Source organism: Spermophilus citellus (genome assembly GCF_964194105.1).
Source record: "Spermophilus citellus genome assembly, chromosome: 4".
In the NCBI taxonomy this organism is placed as follows: domain Eukaryota; kingdom Metazoa; phylum Chordata; class Mammalia; order Rodentia; family Sciuridae; genus Spermophilus; species Spermophilus citellus.
This window is the reverse complement of record NC_138185.1, coordinates 189,383,904-189,403,642: the sequence shown is the minus strand read 5'-3', so window position 1 is coordinate 189,403,642 and position 19,739 is coordinate 189,383,904. Positions and strand designations below refer to the sequence as shown.

Here is a 19,739-nt window from a genome sequence, read left to right as displayed (position 1 = left end):
ATACTTATAAATTTATGAAGTAAAAACAAGGAGAAATAATTTTTTTCATTTTAAGTGGATCTAAAAACTCCCTAATCTGACAAAACTACTTGTTGAGAGAAAATGTGAAAACATTTCTACTTCTAAGCATTTTTATGTGGATTTTTTAATCGATTCTTTGTACTTATACATAGCAGTAGAGTCCATTTTGACAAAATTATACACGTCCAGATCATTTTTAAAATAAAAAGTTTGAAGCCGGACACAATGGCTCACACCTCAAATCCTGCAGCTCAGGTGGCTGAGGCAGGAAGATCCATCTAGAGTTCAAAGCCAGCCTCAGCAAAAGGTAAGCGCTAAGCAACTCAGTGAGACCCTGTCTCTAAATAAAATATAAAATCTGGCTGGGGATGTAGCTCAGTGGTCAAATGTCCCTGAGTTCAATCCTCAAAGAAAAAAAAAAATTTGAAAATGAACTCAGTCACTTCCCAATCTGAAGTATTCTCCATTTTACATGGATTCATTTGGGAAATAAAATATTCAATTTTACTGTATACATACGCAACACAGAAAGAGGACGAATATACATCCAGAATAAAGAGATCCTAAGATCTTGATTATATAAAGGAATGGAATGTGTTCTAGCCTCGAGAACATGCTATATATAAGCACTTCAGAGAGTTCTTGCTATGACTACAGAGAGAACTCTAATGAAACAGAAACCATCTTTATCTACTAGGTGATCCAAAAAGAGAGAATATTGCCTATCTGATCTGCTTTCTTGGGAGCCAATACTAGACAATATATTTTTACCAGTGCCTGGGCCAATACAGAAAATAAAATAAGGAATGTCATAGTGCTACTAATACATTGACTCTCCTCTCTGAAGTATACTTCTTTCTTGAATCGTAAAAAAAAAAAAAAAAAAAAAAAAAAAAAACCTAGGCTTTTCATAAACATGAAAGTGTCTTCATATGAAATCCTAAAGGAGACATTTGGAAGGCTGCAAATTTTGGTATTTACTAAATAATATGTTATAACAGTAACCAGAAAACATTACCAGTGTACTGCTGTCAGTGGTAATTCTTAACTTGCAGCCAGAGAGATCTGATTCCTATCACTGGATGTCAAGAACACACTGTCTACAGCATAACACACTAAAAAAAAATTAGTAGTTAGCAATGGAATGAAGATAGATAGTAAACAATTACGTAATCCATTCCCAAATGGGGGGCGGGAAGAATATTGCTAAAGAATCTTAAAAAGTACTTAAGAAATTTGCATACAAATATCTTCAAAACAAGAGAACCTCTGACTGTATTTGGTAATATCCAAATGTCTACTAATATGACCTGAACAGATAAACATATTTGTATAATAAATTTAAATATTATTCACAAATTTAAATATTAATGGAAAAATCCTATGTAAAAATGTGAATATGTAACAGATGTGATTCTGCAATCTGTATTTGGGGTGAAAATGGGAGTTCAAAACACAATTTGAGTCAAATGTATGAAAGATGATATATCATGAGCTATGTAATGCTTTAAATAATCAATTAAAAAAGGCATATAAAAAAAATCCTTACTATTCCCAGTATTAAAACTAAATATAGCCTTTATGTTTTATACAAATAAAATATTATCTCCATGATTTAGTGTTTTCCAAACAATGAAATATGTTTTCATAAAAAAAGTCTTGATGAATTTAAGTTTGAGACAGTGTTATAACATTGATCACAATTATCAGTTTGTACTAATATGTTTTATCACACAATAAGTATCATGTCATATAGTTTCATACAGTGTTTCGCAAATATTTCAAGAGCCTTCAATAAATATTTATCTAACTCTTCAAATACAGATACCTATCTCATTCTGGATCTATTAAATTAGAATCTCCATAGATAATTTTGATATTAATCTAAAACTGAAAAGTCTTGATATTTTATATATAAAAGATGAGAAAATCTGCACATATTATAGAATCCCTTAATTTGGCATAACTTCAAAATATGAAACAATTGTCATTCCTTTGCCAGTTAATAAGTTTCTCTTTTAGTCCTGAATCCTCTCTCATAACGCTTCTTCAAACTCTCAAAAGAGCATCCCAAGACTAAGAAATCAAGAAGTCATATAGCCAAACTGTGAGTGTAATGTCAAATACAGTCAAATCTTTCCCTTTGAAAATTTCTACTTTATCTTCCTTAAAACATTTAATCCATCACAAGTGAAGTCAGTATTTTTCTATCCTATTTTGCATTCTCTTAGTTAACATTTTTATTAAAAACACAGATACAAGAAGAAAAATTATTAATTTTCATATTCCCTGTCATTACCCTGATGGAAACAAACATGAAAATGGACACAAGATATTTTCTGACCATTAAAAATAGGGCCATATGTTTCTTTTTTAAAAAATATTTTATTTTTTAGTTGTAGTTGGACACAATACATTATTTTATTTTTATGTGGTGCTGAGGATTGAACCCAGGGCCTCAAATACCCCAGGTGAGTGCTCTACTGCTGAACCATAAACCCAGCCCAGGGCCATATGTTTCTTAGCAATTTAATTTTCTTTAGCAAACAGGATAAACACTATTCTAGGCTAGATTACATGGCCTTATTCATTAATTTTAATAGATTAACCACATAATATTCTGTAATACCATAATTTTTAAAATCACTTTCCTGTCAGAAGTCAAGTTGTTTTCAACTTCAGCCAATGTAAATAATGCTGCAATACATATTTTTATGTCTATATTCCTATATATTGGTGCATTGTTTTAAAGGACAGATTCTCAAAAGCTGTAATACTGCAACACTTCCTATACTAACAGTGCATGAGAATGCTATTTTCTTTTATTTGTGCAAATATTTTAAATTCTAAACCCAAGGATTCTTGCATATCTAATATATGGGCATTATATATATATAAACAGATTTTTTTCTATATGGCAAAAAAAATCACAATATTTCTTTGTTGATTCTAATTTTTCTGATGCTGGTGAGCTTAACAATGTTTTCACATGTTTATTGCACATTTCCATTCCTTCTCTGCAAGTTATCTTTTTATAAACTTTATTCATTTTCCTATTGGGTTGTTTTTCATAGGAATATGGATCTTCTTTGTATAGCAATTAATTAATTGTTATAAACATGTTTAACATACTTTTTTCTGGAAAAGTATGTTGCTTATACTAAAAACATTAAATATTTATATACTCAAACATGTTAATCTATTATTTTATGCTTTGGATTTTGTTTTTGCTTTAAAGAGTCATCTTCAATTTAATTTTACACATTGTAATTTCATTAAATAGTCATACTTTTAATCACACATGCATTTAAATTTATTTTTGTATAATGCAACACCTGGAGGTTTGAACTCCCTTTCTTTCAGATGGAAATGAATTATACCCACACCATTTATTAAATAAGATATCCTTCTCTAAAATCTTTTAAAATGATACTTATTATGCTAGACCACAGTGTTTTAAATATATCTCACTTATTGGTTCCCTTAAGAATTGCAACAACTCTACAAGGTAGACATTATTATAATTTACATTTTATAATGAGAAAATATACATGGGAAAATTAAGGATATTATCTCAAATTATTTAAGACTAAGATGTGGCAAAGATTTTATCTGAAGTTAGCAATCATAGCTTGAGACCCCAGTTCTCTTAATCCCTAAATTATACTACTTTTCTTTATTATGTTTTCAGATATTATATATACTTATATCCATTTTAGAAACCTCTATTGTGTTTTACTGACCAATTCTGTTTTTGTTAATATCATATTACTTTTATTGTAAGTAATTTAAAGTAAATTTCAATGCTGAGTAAAGCATCTCTCCCCACACAAATATTATTACTTTCTTGGTAACTCTTTTATTAGTCATCTCATGATAATTAGTTTAAATGTATTTTTTCTAAAGTATATTGAAATCATTTTACTTTGTTTTCTTTCCCATAAAACAGAAAAAATAATAAAAAATTTCAGTAAATATGTATTTTGATTTAAAAGAACCGATTTTTTGTTAAATATTCCAAATTTATAGAAGTGTATCTATTATTAAGTGACTGCTTCATGTTATTATATGAAAAATGTTCTTTTAATATGAATTCTGAGCTTTTTTTGGCCAATCATTCTTAAATTTTTTGAGATTTTTTTTCATATGTATATGCTATACAGTAGGTTGAGCCATAAAATATTTATAATCAAATACCAGCAATTTAATTCTAATGATAAGCAAAGTACATAAAATTGAATGTACAAAAAGTAAATCTCATAAAACAGATCTCATTAAAACCATTTTGATTTCAGTATTATTCTATGACCTTATTAAATATACTTCTTAAGAACACTGATTCAGCTCAGGAGGCTGAGGCGATAGGATCCCATGTTCAAAGACAGCCTCAGCAATTTAGTCAGGTCCTAAGCAACTGAGAGATACTTGTGTCTCAAAGTAAAAAATAAAAAAGCAAAAAAGGGCTGGAGATGTGACACAGTGGTTAAGTGCCCCTGGATTAAATCTCTGATACCAAAGAAAAACAAAAACAAAAACAACCAACCAAACGAAAAGAATACTGACTCAGAATATGGTATCATCTTATCTGTCTCTGTCTTTCTCTCTCTCTCTCTCACACACACACACACACACACACACACACACACACACAACACTTACAACACTCGTTCACACTGAAGGAAAATTAATTCTGATTTTTTGTTGGAGAACTGTGATAATATTTATATTGAGACAAGAGCCTAACTAGTTTTCAAACTGTGCTCTGAGTACCATAAGAGAAAGAAATCTAACAAAGGCTATGTTCCTTCAGCCTAATCATTTTTTCAATCAAAAGTATTCTTATCTAGTTGACTTACATTTCTAGAGAAAATTTCCATGTAAAATTTCATTTGAAGAATTGTAAGAAATGAGTTTTAAAACACACAGATTATGTAACCCTATTTTTCTAGTGCTAGTCATTTAACAAATGCTTATTGAGAACCATGTTCCAGGCTAATGTTGCAGACACATTAGGGAATAAAAGAGAAAATTCCTATCCTTCTGAAAATTAATTTTCAAGGACAGTGAGACACACAAAGTACAACAGACATAATATGCAAAGTATACAGTATTCGTTAAGCAATAGGAAAAAAGAGTTAAAATATAGTAAGATAAAGAGAATCAGGAGTACTGGGGGAAGAGAGAGAGGCCAGGTTAAAACACTAAATAAGAAGGCCAGGTTAAAACACTAAATAGAAGGTCAGGTAGGCCTGATAGGATAAAGTGAATTCTGAATAGACTTAAAGGGGTTATAAAGATGTTAGCCAAACAGATCTCTGAGTAATAATTTCAAGCAGAGAGAAAAGCAAGAGCAAAATACTGAGGTAAGAATGCAACTGATGTCCATAAGGAACAGAAAATAGGTCAATGTGACTGGGCCAGAGTGAGGAAGGAGTTTATTGGTAGAAAATAAAGTAAAAGAGATAATGTGGCAAAGAGCAGATCCTATGAATTAACAAATGGCATTTTGAATACTAGGTGTAGGCAAAGGAATAAAAAAACTCTGATAATTTAAAAATAGGTTTGAAGTAGTTTTTGAACTTGATGGGTTTAAGATAACATTTCCATATGCAAGTGAAATGCTGAGTGGGGAACTAGATACAGTCTGTAGTTTCATTGTGAGATGTGGACTAGAGATAAAGGTATACCCAAGTTATGTGTGACCTGAAGCTTACATAATTTTAGGACATATCTTTGGGAGCTAAAATTTAAAATTATGACTATAAAATTAGGAAATAAGTTTGTGAAAGTGAGGAATCATAAATATTGTTTCATTAGTTCATAGTTGCTATGGTCTTAATGTTTTTGGCTACTCTCAAATTCATGCACTGAAAATATAATTTAATTCCATGTTGGGAGATGGGCCTTTTGAGAGGTGCTTGGGTCATAAGGTCTCTGCTCTTATAAATGAATAATACTGATATAAAATGTGCTTGTGGGAGTGGGTTCTCTCCTTTCTTCTGCCATGTGGGACACAGTGTAGGTCTGTTCTTCTTGCCCTCTACCATTATGCCATGTGAGGATATGTAAGAAAGGCCTCATTAGATGTTGGTATTTAAATCTTGGACTTTTCAACCTCCAGAACTATGATAAATAACTATGTGTTCTTTATAAATTAGTATCTGGGGTATTGTTACAGCAGCACAAAACAGTCTAAAACAATGGTAAACCTGTCTCTCACTAGAAACATAAATTTTGCAGATGTCAGCATATAAAAGTCAAGGGATTAAATGAAGAGAGAAAAGACCTTAGAGGAGGTCTCAAGTACCCATACCTGTAGCACTCCAACACAAACCACATAGAGATAAGAAGAAGTAATAATGAAAAACTCTGGTAACAAGTAACAAGACATGGTGAGGGAGGAAAGTCATGAATGTGCAGTATTCTAAAAACCTCAAGAAGGTACATCAAATTGGTGGAAGTAATATATTGTGACAATGTTTCTAGACTAAGTAACATGTTGATTGAAAAAACAAAACTGGAAGTAGCAATGTGGTCATCTCTAATGCCCTTGGCAAACAGTTTTGGTGGAATGGTGGAAGCAAATAACGAATGAGGGGATTTTAAAAATGAGAATACAGAAATTGGTAAACATTAGAGACTATAGTTTTGCCACAAAAAGACTAAAACAGCTGGGTGCAGTAGCACATGCCTGTAATCCCAGCAGCTCAGGAGGCTGAGGCAGGAGGATCCCAGGTTCAAAGCCAGCTTCAGCAACAGCAAAGCACTAAGCAACTCAGTGGAACCCTGTCTCTAAATAAAATACAAAATAGGGTTGGAGATGTGGCTCAGTGGTCAAGTGCCCCCGAGTTCAAGCCCCAGTACCACAAACAAACAAACAAAAAAACAGACCAAAAAGAAATAAGATATTAGTGCCGGGGAAAGTGAGATTAGAATAAATTTTATTTAAGGAGAGAGAAAAGGGGCTGGGGATATAGCTTAGTTGGTAAAGTGCTTGCTTTGCATCATGATGAACAAGGCCCTGGATCCTGGATTCAATCCCCAGCACCACCAAAAAAAAAAAAAAAAAAAGAAAAGAAAGAAAGAAGAAGAAAGAAAAACATTTTCATGCTGATTGACAGATGAAAGAAAGAAAAGGTAGAACTGTTCGAAGGAACCTTGAGTAAAGGCAAAAAAGATAAGATTTAATGTATAACTGAAATGAATGATTTTAGAAGCAGGCAAGATTTACCAATGGTAATAAACAAAAAGGTGTAAAATGTGGGTATAGATGCCGTTTCATTACATATTTGTTGGTGTCTGTGAAACTTCTCTTTTGATCTCTCTCTTTTTTTTTTTTCAGTGAAGTAGGTCATTAGTTGGGAAAGAGAAAGAAACGAGTTACTGGGGGACTATAGGAAGGACAATTATTAGATGGCACCAATATCTGCACCCCATCCTGTCACATCTTATATATTGGTGGAACACACAACTTGTGTCTAAAAACACAAGGCAAAAAGAGATCATTACTGTGTTTAAGTTATGTTAAACAGCAAAGGTGTTAAGAAAGACTACCGTGATGAGCTTCAATATAAAAGACTCTATCCTGCTAACATACAATTTAGAGAGCTCTGGTGGCCTTGCAAGAAGCAAATTGTCAACCTGTAATACTGGATGGCCTTTGGAATCTTAGTGCTACCTCTTGCCAACAGCCAGTAAAAACAAGGAAGATTAGTCCCTAGTCAAGCCTTTAGGTAAGAATGCAACTGAGCAGACACTTTGAATGCAGCCATGTGAGACCAAGAGCAGAGGAGTTACACTGCCTGGCTCAAGTAGTGCTTAGACTCCTAACCTACAGAAACCATGGGAGAATAAATGTTTTTATTAAGCCCTTAAATTTGAGGTAATTTGTTATACGACAACAGATAACTGATACAGGGTTGAGAAGAGATGAGAAATTGTATAATTGTCACCCGGGTAATTGGTTTACAATTATCTGATAGAATTAAGAGTCCATTTGAGAACTGTCATCATGAATTTAAAGTGTAATCAGTCCGTTTTAATTTTGTTTTTCTGCAACCATAGCAAGGGTACATACAGAATATAAAATCCTATTTTCATGTGTCTTGTACATTTGGATAAGTATTTCATATAGTTTCAAATTTGTTATTAAATAAATGTCTATACAGCACATATTCTAAGATCATTCTTCTTCTTCTTCTTCTTCTTCTTTTTCTTCTTCTTCTTCTTCTTCTTCTTCTTCTTCTTTTTCCTGTTCTGGAAATTTGGGAAATATTCTAGGAGTGCCAACAACCAGAAACCTCAAGTTAACACTGGAATTCCACTTTTGACACCAACGATTTAGAAAATCATTGTATAGAATGTTAATAAAATGTCTAACTAATTTAGAACCAATAGATTAGAACTGACAAATGCTAATGATTCTATTTTTAAGTTTTTTGAAAGTTTAGACATGTTGCTTTATAAAGAATTCAAATCTATTTGCTCTATACTTCATATTTAAAATTCCATATATAAAATTTTTCAAACTTGCACCTAATAATATGAAAAACATAAAAAGAAAATTAGTTGTGAAATAATTAGCACTACCAATTTTTTTCAATAGAAAAGTTAAAAATATTACATTGCTAAGCTACAAGCAACTTTGTACTCAGTATAAAATAATTATATAAAAATTAAGCTAAAGAAGATACACTTTTATTGGAAAAATATTTCAGAGCTATAAATATAGCCTACACTAATACTAAAATGATTCTAAAGATAAAATTCATTTCCAATAAGCTATTTGCTATATTTATATTAAAAGAATAATCTTTTTTGTTATTACTTTAAGCATAACCTAACACTTATATGGTGACTGTTACTTTCTCAGCACTGTTCTAAGAATAGTTAATTAATTCTTTAATTCTTAAGCCAACATTATAAAGTGGTATTATTTGAATTTCACTGATTGGAAAACTGAGGCTCAAGGTTACTCAGTAAGTAAGTAGCAGAACAAGTACTGGATCATAGGCAATTTGGCTCTAGTCCTGACTTTTAACTATTATTTTATAAGGCTACTATCATGATAGTCTTTCAATTTTCTAGGTGTACTTAGGGTCTGATGTGAGAAAATATGTTAAGTGGGCTTAGGGTAAGAAAGTAAAATTCTGTATGACCCGAACAAGTAATAGTTTTTACAAGGAAAGAAAAGGTTTTTAAATGTTAGGTCTGCAGATCAAACTTATTCTTTTTGTGCTTTTAATTTTTGGATTTTCCGAATATTTATAGTCCATTAGTTCTTTTTAACACGCTAATTTGTAATACACACTATTTACTCAGGAAATAAAACTCAATCATAATTCATTTAGCTAATATTAATTAAAAAAACACAAATGATAGTTTTCCAACTGTATTTCATACAGGTTTATAGTAATTCACCTGGAAAATTATTTTATCTATTTTTCATAGAAGTGGGTATCATATTAGTTATAACACATAATTTTTAATCTAAAACAAATCTCTGCCAGTTATAAACTAGTGACATATTTGATAAATTGCTGGGTAAAAAGAAAACTTAAAACTGTTATGAAATTTACTTTCTTATATGTTGAAAAGTCTTATTTTAGTTATAGAAAGTTTAAGATTATTATGTTCTATCCTATCGTAGTTACACTTACAGATAACACCAATATAGTGAAGCTAAATTAAGACTGTAGAGAATAATTATAAACTACCAAAACCATAAAGTTTGATAATAACTACAATTCGTTCGATGAATTAAGTTTGTTTTATTCTTCTCTTAACCTTGCTTCAAGTTATTCAATGGATATTATATTTCTTTTATATAAAAAGAGAAGAAAACTGTCTAAATAACATATATAATGGAGTACAGTAGACAGAATATAAACTCACACATGATTTATTATTTTATAAGTAAAATGTTAGTTTTGTTTCACATTATTGTAATAAAATTTCTTTCCTGTGGTTGCAAAAGTATTAGAATCAATAAATGAACAAAATAATTCCAAAAGCCACATATTAGCTAATATGCAAGAGCCACATTTAGTATATGTAGCAAATATACTTCAGAGTTAATAATTTGTTCGTTATCTAATAGAAAATATATTAAAAAGATAAGCTTTTGTTTAACATTCCAATAATCCCATGAGGTCTTATATTAGTTTAAAAAAGTGAAAATAATAAATAAATAACATTTCTCATCTAAATGAAACTCAACTCAGACAAAATGAAAATGTTTTTAATCATTTTAATAAATATATTATCCAACATTTACATTTTTGAAGAATAACCTACAAAAAGTATCAAAACAATCATCAAATCAAAATAATAAAATATATTTCTTGTTGAAAAGCTTGCCACTCTAGTAAAGTGTTTATGATTTCTTTTTTTTTGATAATGATGTACTGAATGTTTTATTTTAGATTGTCTGCAATCAAAGGCTAGATATGAATGCATTGTATTTTCAAATAACTTGGTTTATTGTCTTAAATACTAAGAAAATACCAATTTCCGAGTTGCTAAACAGTACTAAAATTATCATAAATACCAATGTTTAGTTACTTTTATATGTCTAGAAATGCTTTTTGTCAATATTATTTACATAGTAAGGCATGTGTCAAATAAAAACAAAATTGCATTCACTTTTAAAGGTATACCTTTGCTCAATTTATGCATTTTTACATATATGATTATGCTTAATTTACATATCAAAAACCCTAGGATGATAAATTAATGGAGATTAAGACCCCAACTCAATAAATAATCCTCAGAACTTTATAAAATAATTACAGTTTTAAGGGAAAAATAATAAGTTCCAGTACTACCCTCTAAATATATTTCTTTGTTAACTGAAATTAAAAATGCATATAATTTTTTGAGATCATTGATATTTCTTTCGTAGGTTATTTGGTATCTGATCATGGTGCAAATATGTGAATGAACGAATAAATCCTTAACCCACCATTATCTTTTTCTCCAGTTTGCAGGCAATCACCCGTGAAAAGTATGGTGTAGATGACAGGATGATACTGTACCTGATTAGCTCTGGAGGTGGTCATGGGATCAGATGGAGAGGACTTGGTGGTAGTTGGGGAAGATGGCAATGTCTGGGAACAAAGCAGTTCAGGAGCAAATCAACCTTTATAAGCCTTAAACTGATCATTAAATAAAACGAAATAAAATAAAATGTAATATAACGAGAACAAAATCCTATAAACAAAGTATTCTCCTATTCATTCAAATTTAATGGAATTTAAGATCAATTGAGTAACTGATGCATGTAAATATGCATGCATAAGCATGTAAAAATAAATTCATGACTTGAAATCATGATGGTGACTGATAAAAATTCACATGAGTACTAAAGATATCCTGACCATATTCATGAATAGTAGTTTTATTTCCCCCCCTCTTGCTTTCTTGGGGGAAAAGAGATGTCAAAGAAAAAATTAAGAAGTTCAATGATTAAAACTGAGTCATTTTCCTATCAATGAATACAGTCGGAGATTTGAAGAAGTGGTGAAATGAAGTTTACTTTGGCATAAAAGTATCCACCTACTTAATATGCTGAACATCACCAACAAGTTGATTCCACATGAATTTAGGGATCCATATATAAAAGCAATTAAATTTGTAGTTCTGAGTTCTTAATATCACATTATCTTCTAAAATTTTAATTTTTAATAAATTTAGAGCCCGTCTGAAAATGTAAACATTAACCTCATATTAATAAGCAGGTAACTAATAGCATTCTAAAAATTACCAAAAATATTTTAAAATTTCTGCTGAACAATAAATTTGATAGATGAAGGGTATAATATATTGTAGCATCATTAACCTGTGTGGAAAATAATCATCACAATATTAGGAATCATATTTATTCCTCATTTCTAAACATATATTCATGTTATATAAAATGTTTTAGGGTATTTTAAAGACTTCTCATATCTAATAGAGTAAACTTAAGTATATAAAATGTTAGCACTTTTCTTTTAGAAAATGTGTTGCATGTTCACTTAACAAAATAACATTGCTTAAGTAGTATCTTCAATAAATAATAGTTCTTAATAGGCAAAATGAGATAGGTTTTTACAGTATAGATATGATTCTATATGGGAATTATGTTTTACCTTGATATATATCCATCAAAATTACTCAGAGATGAGCAAAAGCATAACTTTAAAGTTTGTGCAGTATGATTATTTGAAATCAATTTTTTTTCATATAAGATTTCAAAAATTCTAACTTGAGTAGAATAAAACAGTAAAGAATAAAAAATATATAAATTCACAGGCTTCTGATTAACTCACTGACTTACAGAAAAAGACAGGATTGGTTCTAACATCAGATCATCTTATGCAGTCTTAAAGTATTCCTCAAAATATTTCTGATTCTTCTTAAGATAAAACCTAAGATAACTTGATGAAAACTAGATCTACTAGTGAGAAACCAAGATTTTTTTCAAATCATACAAAAAAAAAAAAGAAAGAAAATGACCTAAATTCGAAGGTTAAACTTCATAAAATATAAAAAGCTTCAAAACTTTTATTTTCTATTTTTCACTGTTTGTAATTAATTTTTTTGCTATTTCTCCAGAGACTTCATTGTCAGTCATCAATAATTTCCCTGATGCTTTCTTTTCCATGCAATACTCTGCTGGGGCATATGATAATGACTTTATTCTACTACATAGTTGATGAATTGAATAGTAATGTCTTATTTTCCCACCCCTGGTTTACCTGTTATTATAGTATTCTGGGGGAAATTAACATACACTTAAAAATGCATTCTGTATGTTATGGTTTAGATATTCATTGTCCCCCAAATACACATGTGTTAGACAATACAAGAGCATTCAGAGGTGAAATGACTGGGTTAAGACAATCTTAACCTAATCAGTGCATTAATCCACTGAGTGGGATTAACTGGGTGGTAATTCTACGGAGGTAGAGTATGTCTAGAGGAGGTAGGTCCCTGGGGGCATGACTTTAGGGTATATATTTTGTCCCCGGGTGAACTGACTGCTCTCTCCCTGCTTCCTGGTGGCCAGGTTCTAAGCAGTTTTGCTCCACCACATTCTGCCACCATGATGTTCTGCCAGATCTTGGGTCCAAAACAATGGACTGAGACCTCTAAAATCATGAGCCCCCAAATAAACTTTTCCTCCTCTAAATTCATTCTTGTCAGGTTTTCTGGTCACAACAGTGAAAAAGCTAACTAGAACATATACTTTTCATCTCAGATTAATATTGGGATTGCTGACTAACAGACATTAAATAACCCTAGAGGCAATATTTCCTGATATAGATCAGAATCCAAGCTCATTAACCTACAGAGGCACAAGATTTAAGAGTGCTGGGTTCTTCTATTTCCATCAGGGTAAAATCAATCTGAAGTACTGTAGGTTCACTGTGACATCTCTGCCTTGTGCCAGATACAGACTTTCAACAAGATCTTTACATACTGCCAAGAACTATGTGTAAAAAGTAGTAAGATCAATTGGCTCAGAATTTGTAGCAACTTAGGTTACAATGTTGATTTTTTTTGCCCTTCTTTTTGATTGCCATCTATATGATACATTGAACATGTTTTAATAAGTAACACAACTTATATTCATCAAAACTGTGCTTGATAATTCTGACCCTTTTCCTTCCCCCAAGAATAAAAGCAATAATTTTAAACTTCTAGAAAATATAAATGTTTTCTAAATAACTAGAGGTTTGATTATCAAACATCATAATTTGATAAGAAGTTTTATTTCAATAATTTAAATAAACAGGTAAAATTATATAAATTTGGGCTTAAAAGGAAACAATTGCTGAAACTGTCTCTAAATATATTTGCTTGGTTTCAATTCCTAAAAGAGTAATGAAGTAAAGACGTGAAAAATTTTCTAGCAATTATTCATACAGATATTATTAAGCATAAAGAAGTATCCTTCCTTTAGGAATTTGATTTATAATGATAAAGATATCACAGAAAGTTTTCATTTCAGCTGATTCTTTAAATATTAAGAGGAAACATTTTCATAAATAGATAAATGTAAATACATTTAAAAAAAACCTTTAAATTTAAATTAAAACGCTGTGATAATTGTTCTCAACCATTCAGATAAATGGAACAAAATATCTGTAAGAAATATTCTAGTGTACAAAGTTTTGTTTCCTTAAAATTTTAAGTAAAATGTTTACATCCATTTACTGTGCAGAGTTAAAGTTTAGTGGTTTCAAGTTAAATACCATTTAGTAAATCTTTTGATATACATTAAGGCATATCATGATATATCATGAAGATATAACTAACTATCCATGTAACATCAGTATATTGGCAGATTTATAAGAAATAACATTTACAAAGCACAATTTCTTTTAAAAAAATTCTCTAATTTTTTTTTCATTTTCAAATGGTAAATATGAAGGACAAGGGCATTTGTAAAGCAGCATTTTGCCTTCCAAACAAAAAGCATAATGTATTTTTTTTTATCTATATAATGAGTGGCTGCTTAAGAATTCCTTAGACATTGAAGACTAAATTACTTATTACTGAAAAATTTCAAGTATTTTAGAGTAGTGAATCCTTTGAAGTAAAAAAGTGTTTTTTTTAATCAAGATTTTAATAATGTTTTGTTAAATGTAGATATAACAAAGTTTTGGGGCATAAGAACCAAAATGTTACTTCAAATTATAAGATGAATTACTGTTAATATATGATAGTTTTGCTGGACCAGGGAATAGTACCATAGATAAACTCCATGATAAATATATCTTGTCTTCAAGCAAGGCTATAGTGATATACTGTCAAGAATCTGTAATATTTACAGTGAGAATAGCAATGAACAACTATCCATGTTAGAATTAGGAATCTGTTATTAGCTGAGTAATGTTATTTAAGTAATCAACTCCCCAACCCCTGTTGTGAGTTCTATTAAATAAACCTGTATAATGCTCCCTAAAAGATAAAATACCTAAATATGCAATTGTCACCTTTACTTCATTATCATTGATAAATATCCTTCCCTTCCCTTCCAACATCTGAACTAAATCATATTTCTCTTTTGATACCAATATCTTTACTCACAAGTCCCCCTATAATTTGTCTAAATTTTTATCACCAAAGAGACCAATATGCAGAGGTGTCTTCATTTTTTCATAAACTTTCAGAGACATTAAAAGGTCTCCTTGGAAAATCAGAAATAATCTAAAGTCTGTAGGATGTCGCTCTATCATACATCCATACTTCTTCTGATCCTATTCTACCTATTTAATATTAATTTTCTCTAATTACCAACACAAACATTGTACTTCTGCTTAAGCAATTGCCTCAGTATTCTGAAGAAATATATCTTCCTCCCCAAATCCATTTTTAATTACTTACCTAAAATATTTTTTCTTTTATAATTAGGCAATTCCTGTATAATTTTCAAAGTTAGTTAGTCTTTGCTTATTTAGAAGGCTACTAACTAACTGTCACTCTAGCTTACATTTTTTTTTCACACTCTTCTGAACTGTGGAGCTTTGTTATATCATACAGTTTTATATTTTGTAAGTTATTTTAAGCAGTGATATTTCATAAAGGCAAGTGATATTTCATTCAAGGGCAAGGAGAATTAAATGTATTTTGTAATTTTAGAGATTTAACAAACTCATGATTGAATGAATGAATAATGAAGAAACAAATTAACAATTACTACTTTTGCCAGTTGTTCATGATGAAAGTGACATTCCTCGGACTAAATGAGATTTTTTTTATATCTTAATTTGATTTTTTTAAATACAAGAGAATCCTTTTAAGGTCCCTGAGCCCTTTCTTTTCTAATAAACAAAATAATAAAAAAATTCTGAATTAAGAATTGCGTAGTTCCCAACATCTAACATAGAAAACTGGATTTAAGGCTATTTGTTAGGTTTCATTTTCTACCATAGGAAAGACTTGTGAGATCAGTATGCATTACTTTCTTAAGGAACTCTACTTGTTTGAGGACCCATTCAGTTAGTAAGAGAAGGTTTCATTTGGGTAGATATTATGGTCCACAAAATTTGCTCAGTTACTAACTGTATCTGAATAACATATTTGAGGACATAGTAGTTTATTAAAGTCTATAATAGATGGTACAAAATCATAACTTTTAAAGTTTATTTGTTTAGAACTAAATTTGACTTCTGATTTTAAGTTCAAATTACATATAAATTATTTTTGATAAGCAAAACCTTAAAATTCTGAATCATAAAAAATCTGACAAATGTAATAACTGAAACATTAATAAAATCCACAATTTCATATTCCACATTAATCTATTTCTACATTGAAGTTCGATGTTTCTTTAGGCTCTAGAATTTTTTAAAACTCTGGTTTTATTCTTTAAATAATCTCACCTAGAATAAAACTAGTAATAAAAGTCTTTAAATAAAGTATTATTAATTTTTATTTGTTTTTGCAGTGCTAGAGAATGTGAATCCAGGACTTCCAATATGCTAGGCAAGCACTCTACCACTAAGCTACATCCTTAACCCAGCAATTATTTTTGGTGGAAATTAAAATTTTCAAAAGCAACATGAATGTGTGAATTTGTTAAGAGAAAGACTATCATTTAACAAGAAATGTTATGATTCTATGTATTTAAATTTATGACATATGTAAACATGATATAAAAATGTTTTTTATCTGTTCTATGGAAAAATGCTTTATTTTACAAATAATTATTTTATACTGGCATCATTTTTCAGAAAAATCATGATCACTGAAATTAATACATTTGACTTACTATTTAGAGAATGATCTGGTAAAAGCTACTATACTGGTAAATTTGATACTTAAAGAGAGAATTTCAAATTTAGAGTATAAATAAACAAGATGATCTGCAATATTTTGAAAATGTTTTACATTTTCTCTAGATTTTCAAAAAAATTTTATCAGTTTTTACATTACAAGGAAAGTGTTTAAGTGTTAAATATATTGTCCTACTAAATTCAGTGTTCTCTTTTGATAAATTATTTTAAATGATACATTATTTCACATACATGATTTGATTACATGAAAATATAAAATAATCAGCCACAATTTTAATTCCATGAATATCAGCAAGGCTCACAAATGAATGCAAATACACAAAAGTAAACCAATCAATATTAATTTAACAGATGTTGAATATAAATAACATTATACAACTGAGGTAAATAAAAATAAACAAAGACTTTTAAATCTCTAGTTTTCCTAAATCTACACTGACATCGGATATCTCATCTGTAAATCTCATTGCCATAGATGAAGCTGAAATTTTAATAATAGTACATAGACTATCATTTGGTGGTACTGGCTATTTGTTCTTAAAACACAATAAAAACTAATTCCTATTATATCCTGAAAACAACTGCTAATGGTATCATATTATTCAAACTTCAATTGATATTTTAGTTTTTTAAAAAATCAAGATGTTCAAGTCAATTCCTAAAGGTCTGAATTTTCTCACAGAAGTTACAAAAGAAAAGAAAGAAGTAACAGGCTGGATTAAGGCAGAAAATCAAAAGATTTTATACTTCACTGTTCATTTTGTAAGTTCATAGCCTCAGATGATTTTAACCCAGAGGTCTTTAACTAGATACCTTCCAGTTTTAAAATCAACTCATCCTTTGTATGAGTTTTAAAATCAACTATTCTTTGATTCCCCTAGCACAGATAGAATAGACACTGCAAACTAACCAATGGCTGTGAAAAATAAAAAAAATAATAATTTTCAATGATATTTACAGCTTAAAATATTTATATGCTGCCATGTATATATTAAATGATATTTCCTTAAAAAGTTAAGAAGGGTATACAAACTGACCCATTTGACAGTGATAGAGTATAATATGAATGATTTTATATGAAATAAGAGTTGCCTACTCATGATTTAAAAATGGAAGGATTTTTTTAAAAATGGTAATTAATAGAAAATTGAATATTACTCTATAATTTAAAAATATATTACCTAATTAGTAATTTTTACATTTATATATTAGTACTATATTTACCCATATACTAATGAAATTATAATAGAATTATAACTGCTTAATTTTTTTCAATTCAGAAACATGAAATTAATAAAATTTTGTGCTGCGTCACAATGAAGATAAATCTTCTGTAAGTTAAATAGCTTGGGAATTAATGAAGAATAAGACATTTCTTTTCAAAGCATAGTCTTTTGATAATAAAATTAAGACACAAATTAAGAGGCTATTATAAAAGGGCAAAGGCAGAAACAATAATTATGAACATAGAAGTATCAAACAAACTAGTAGATTTAAAATTTTTTATGGTGGAAAAATCCATCTTATTTAACATTAAATAGTGTCATTTTCCCCTAAATCATGTCATCCATTAGTCAATCTTAAAAACTCACATTAGATTTTATCCAATAAAATATTTTTTACAGAAAATCCCATACATTAAAAATCAACATTGGTTCTGATGACATATATGTAAAAACTACACAAGTTATACAAAACATAATAGCTAATTTGTAACAAAGGACTGAATGCTAGGTATACAGATTTACTTATACAAATTTATAAAAATGTTGAACATGACAATTTAATTAACAAAACAGTAATCTATATGGAAAATAACTATATTGAAGACTACAAAATATCCCTAAAAACTGGGTATTGGAAATTTTGAGAATATAGTTTCAATTTTATACTTTATTTTAAAAGTAATAGAATTTGAATAAATTAATAAGTTAATTTATTAATAATCATATCAATAAAATAATTATAAATCATTATAATATTATAAATTAGTAAAATTTGTGTCTATAAATTTAAAAGAGCAATCACAAAGAGACAGACTTGTTCATCAATATAACACTAATAAATTAATAATTAAATCAATATGTAAATGAATCAATCTAAGGAAAAGACCTTGATTAGTCTTTAAGTAACTAAATTTACAACTGTATGTTTCAAATATACTTAAATAAAAAACTTTATATGCTAAGACATTTTAAGGCTTCTTTTGTTAGGAATTCATACTATGCTGCAGATATTTCTCTTTGATTTCCCAACTAAACACTCACTTGTTTGATGCGATCTGGATTAACGGTGGTCTGGGGTTGTAGAATGCTGACTGGTTCAGTCTTGGCCACATTTTGGGGCATTTCTCGAATTTTTTCTGCAATGAATCCATGAACTGCATTCAGTGCTTCAACTGTTCCCTGGATCAAACACACTCGCTCAGTAGTACCTGTAGAAAGAACATTAATTTTCAGCAAACGTTCCTTCTCATTTTGCATTAAAAAAAAAAACTATGAAAAAGGGTGACACTGTAATGCCAATAAAATATTATAAAATGTAGTGCTCTAAATTCCAAATGTTAAATTAAGGCAAATATAATGAATACACACATGCCCCTCTTTACCACTGTTTGTTGTTGTTATTCTTTTTTAATTATTCTTTTTTATTATCTGTAGTCTTGAAATGGGTCTTTGGATTCCAGCAAAATTAAAGATCCAGAGCAAAATATTTTTTATTTTATTTTATTTTTAAAGAGAGAGGGAGAATTTTAATATTTATTTCTTTTAGTTATCGGCGGACACAACATCTTTGTTTGTATGTGGTGCTGAGGATCGAACCCAGGCCACATGCATGCCAGGCGAGCACGCTACCACTTGAGCCACATCCCCAGCCCAACAGTTACTAATATGGCATTATGTAAAAATGTGGATGTGTGACCGATGTGAT

General features: G+C 29.7%; 1 protein-coding gene across 3 annotated transcripts in view; it reads right to left on the bottom strand.

Annotated features, from left to right (window-relative positions):
• The window catches only part of NOVA1 (NOVA alternative splicing regulator 1), a 145,522-nt gene that overhangs the window by 15,591 nt on the left and 110,192 nt on the right, over window positions 1–19,739 (bottom strand). For all 3 annotated transcript variants that reach the window (XM_081292707.1, XM_081292708.1, XM_081292709.1), the window contains 2 exons: window positions 19,076–19,242; window positions 11,058–11,129 (listed from right to left, as the gene is read on the bottom strand). In XM_081292707.1, the coding sequence (XP_081148833.1) occupies window positions 11,058–11,129; window positions 19,076–19,242 (239 nt within the window). The remainder of the gene's footprint in view (window positions 1–11,057; window positions 11,130–19,075; window positions 19,243–19,739) is intronic.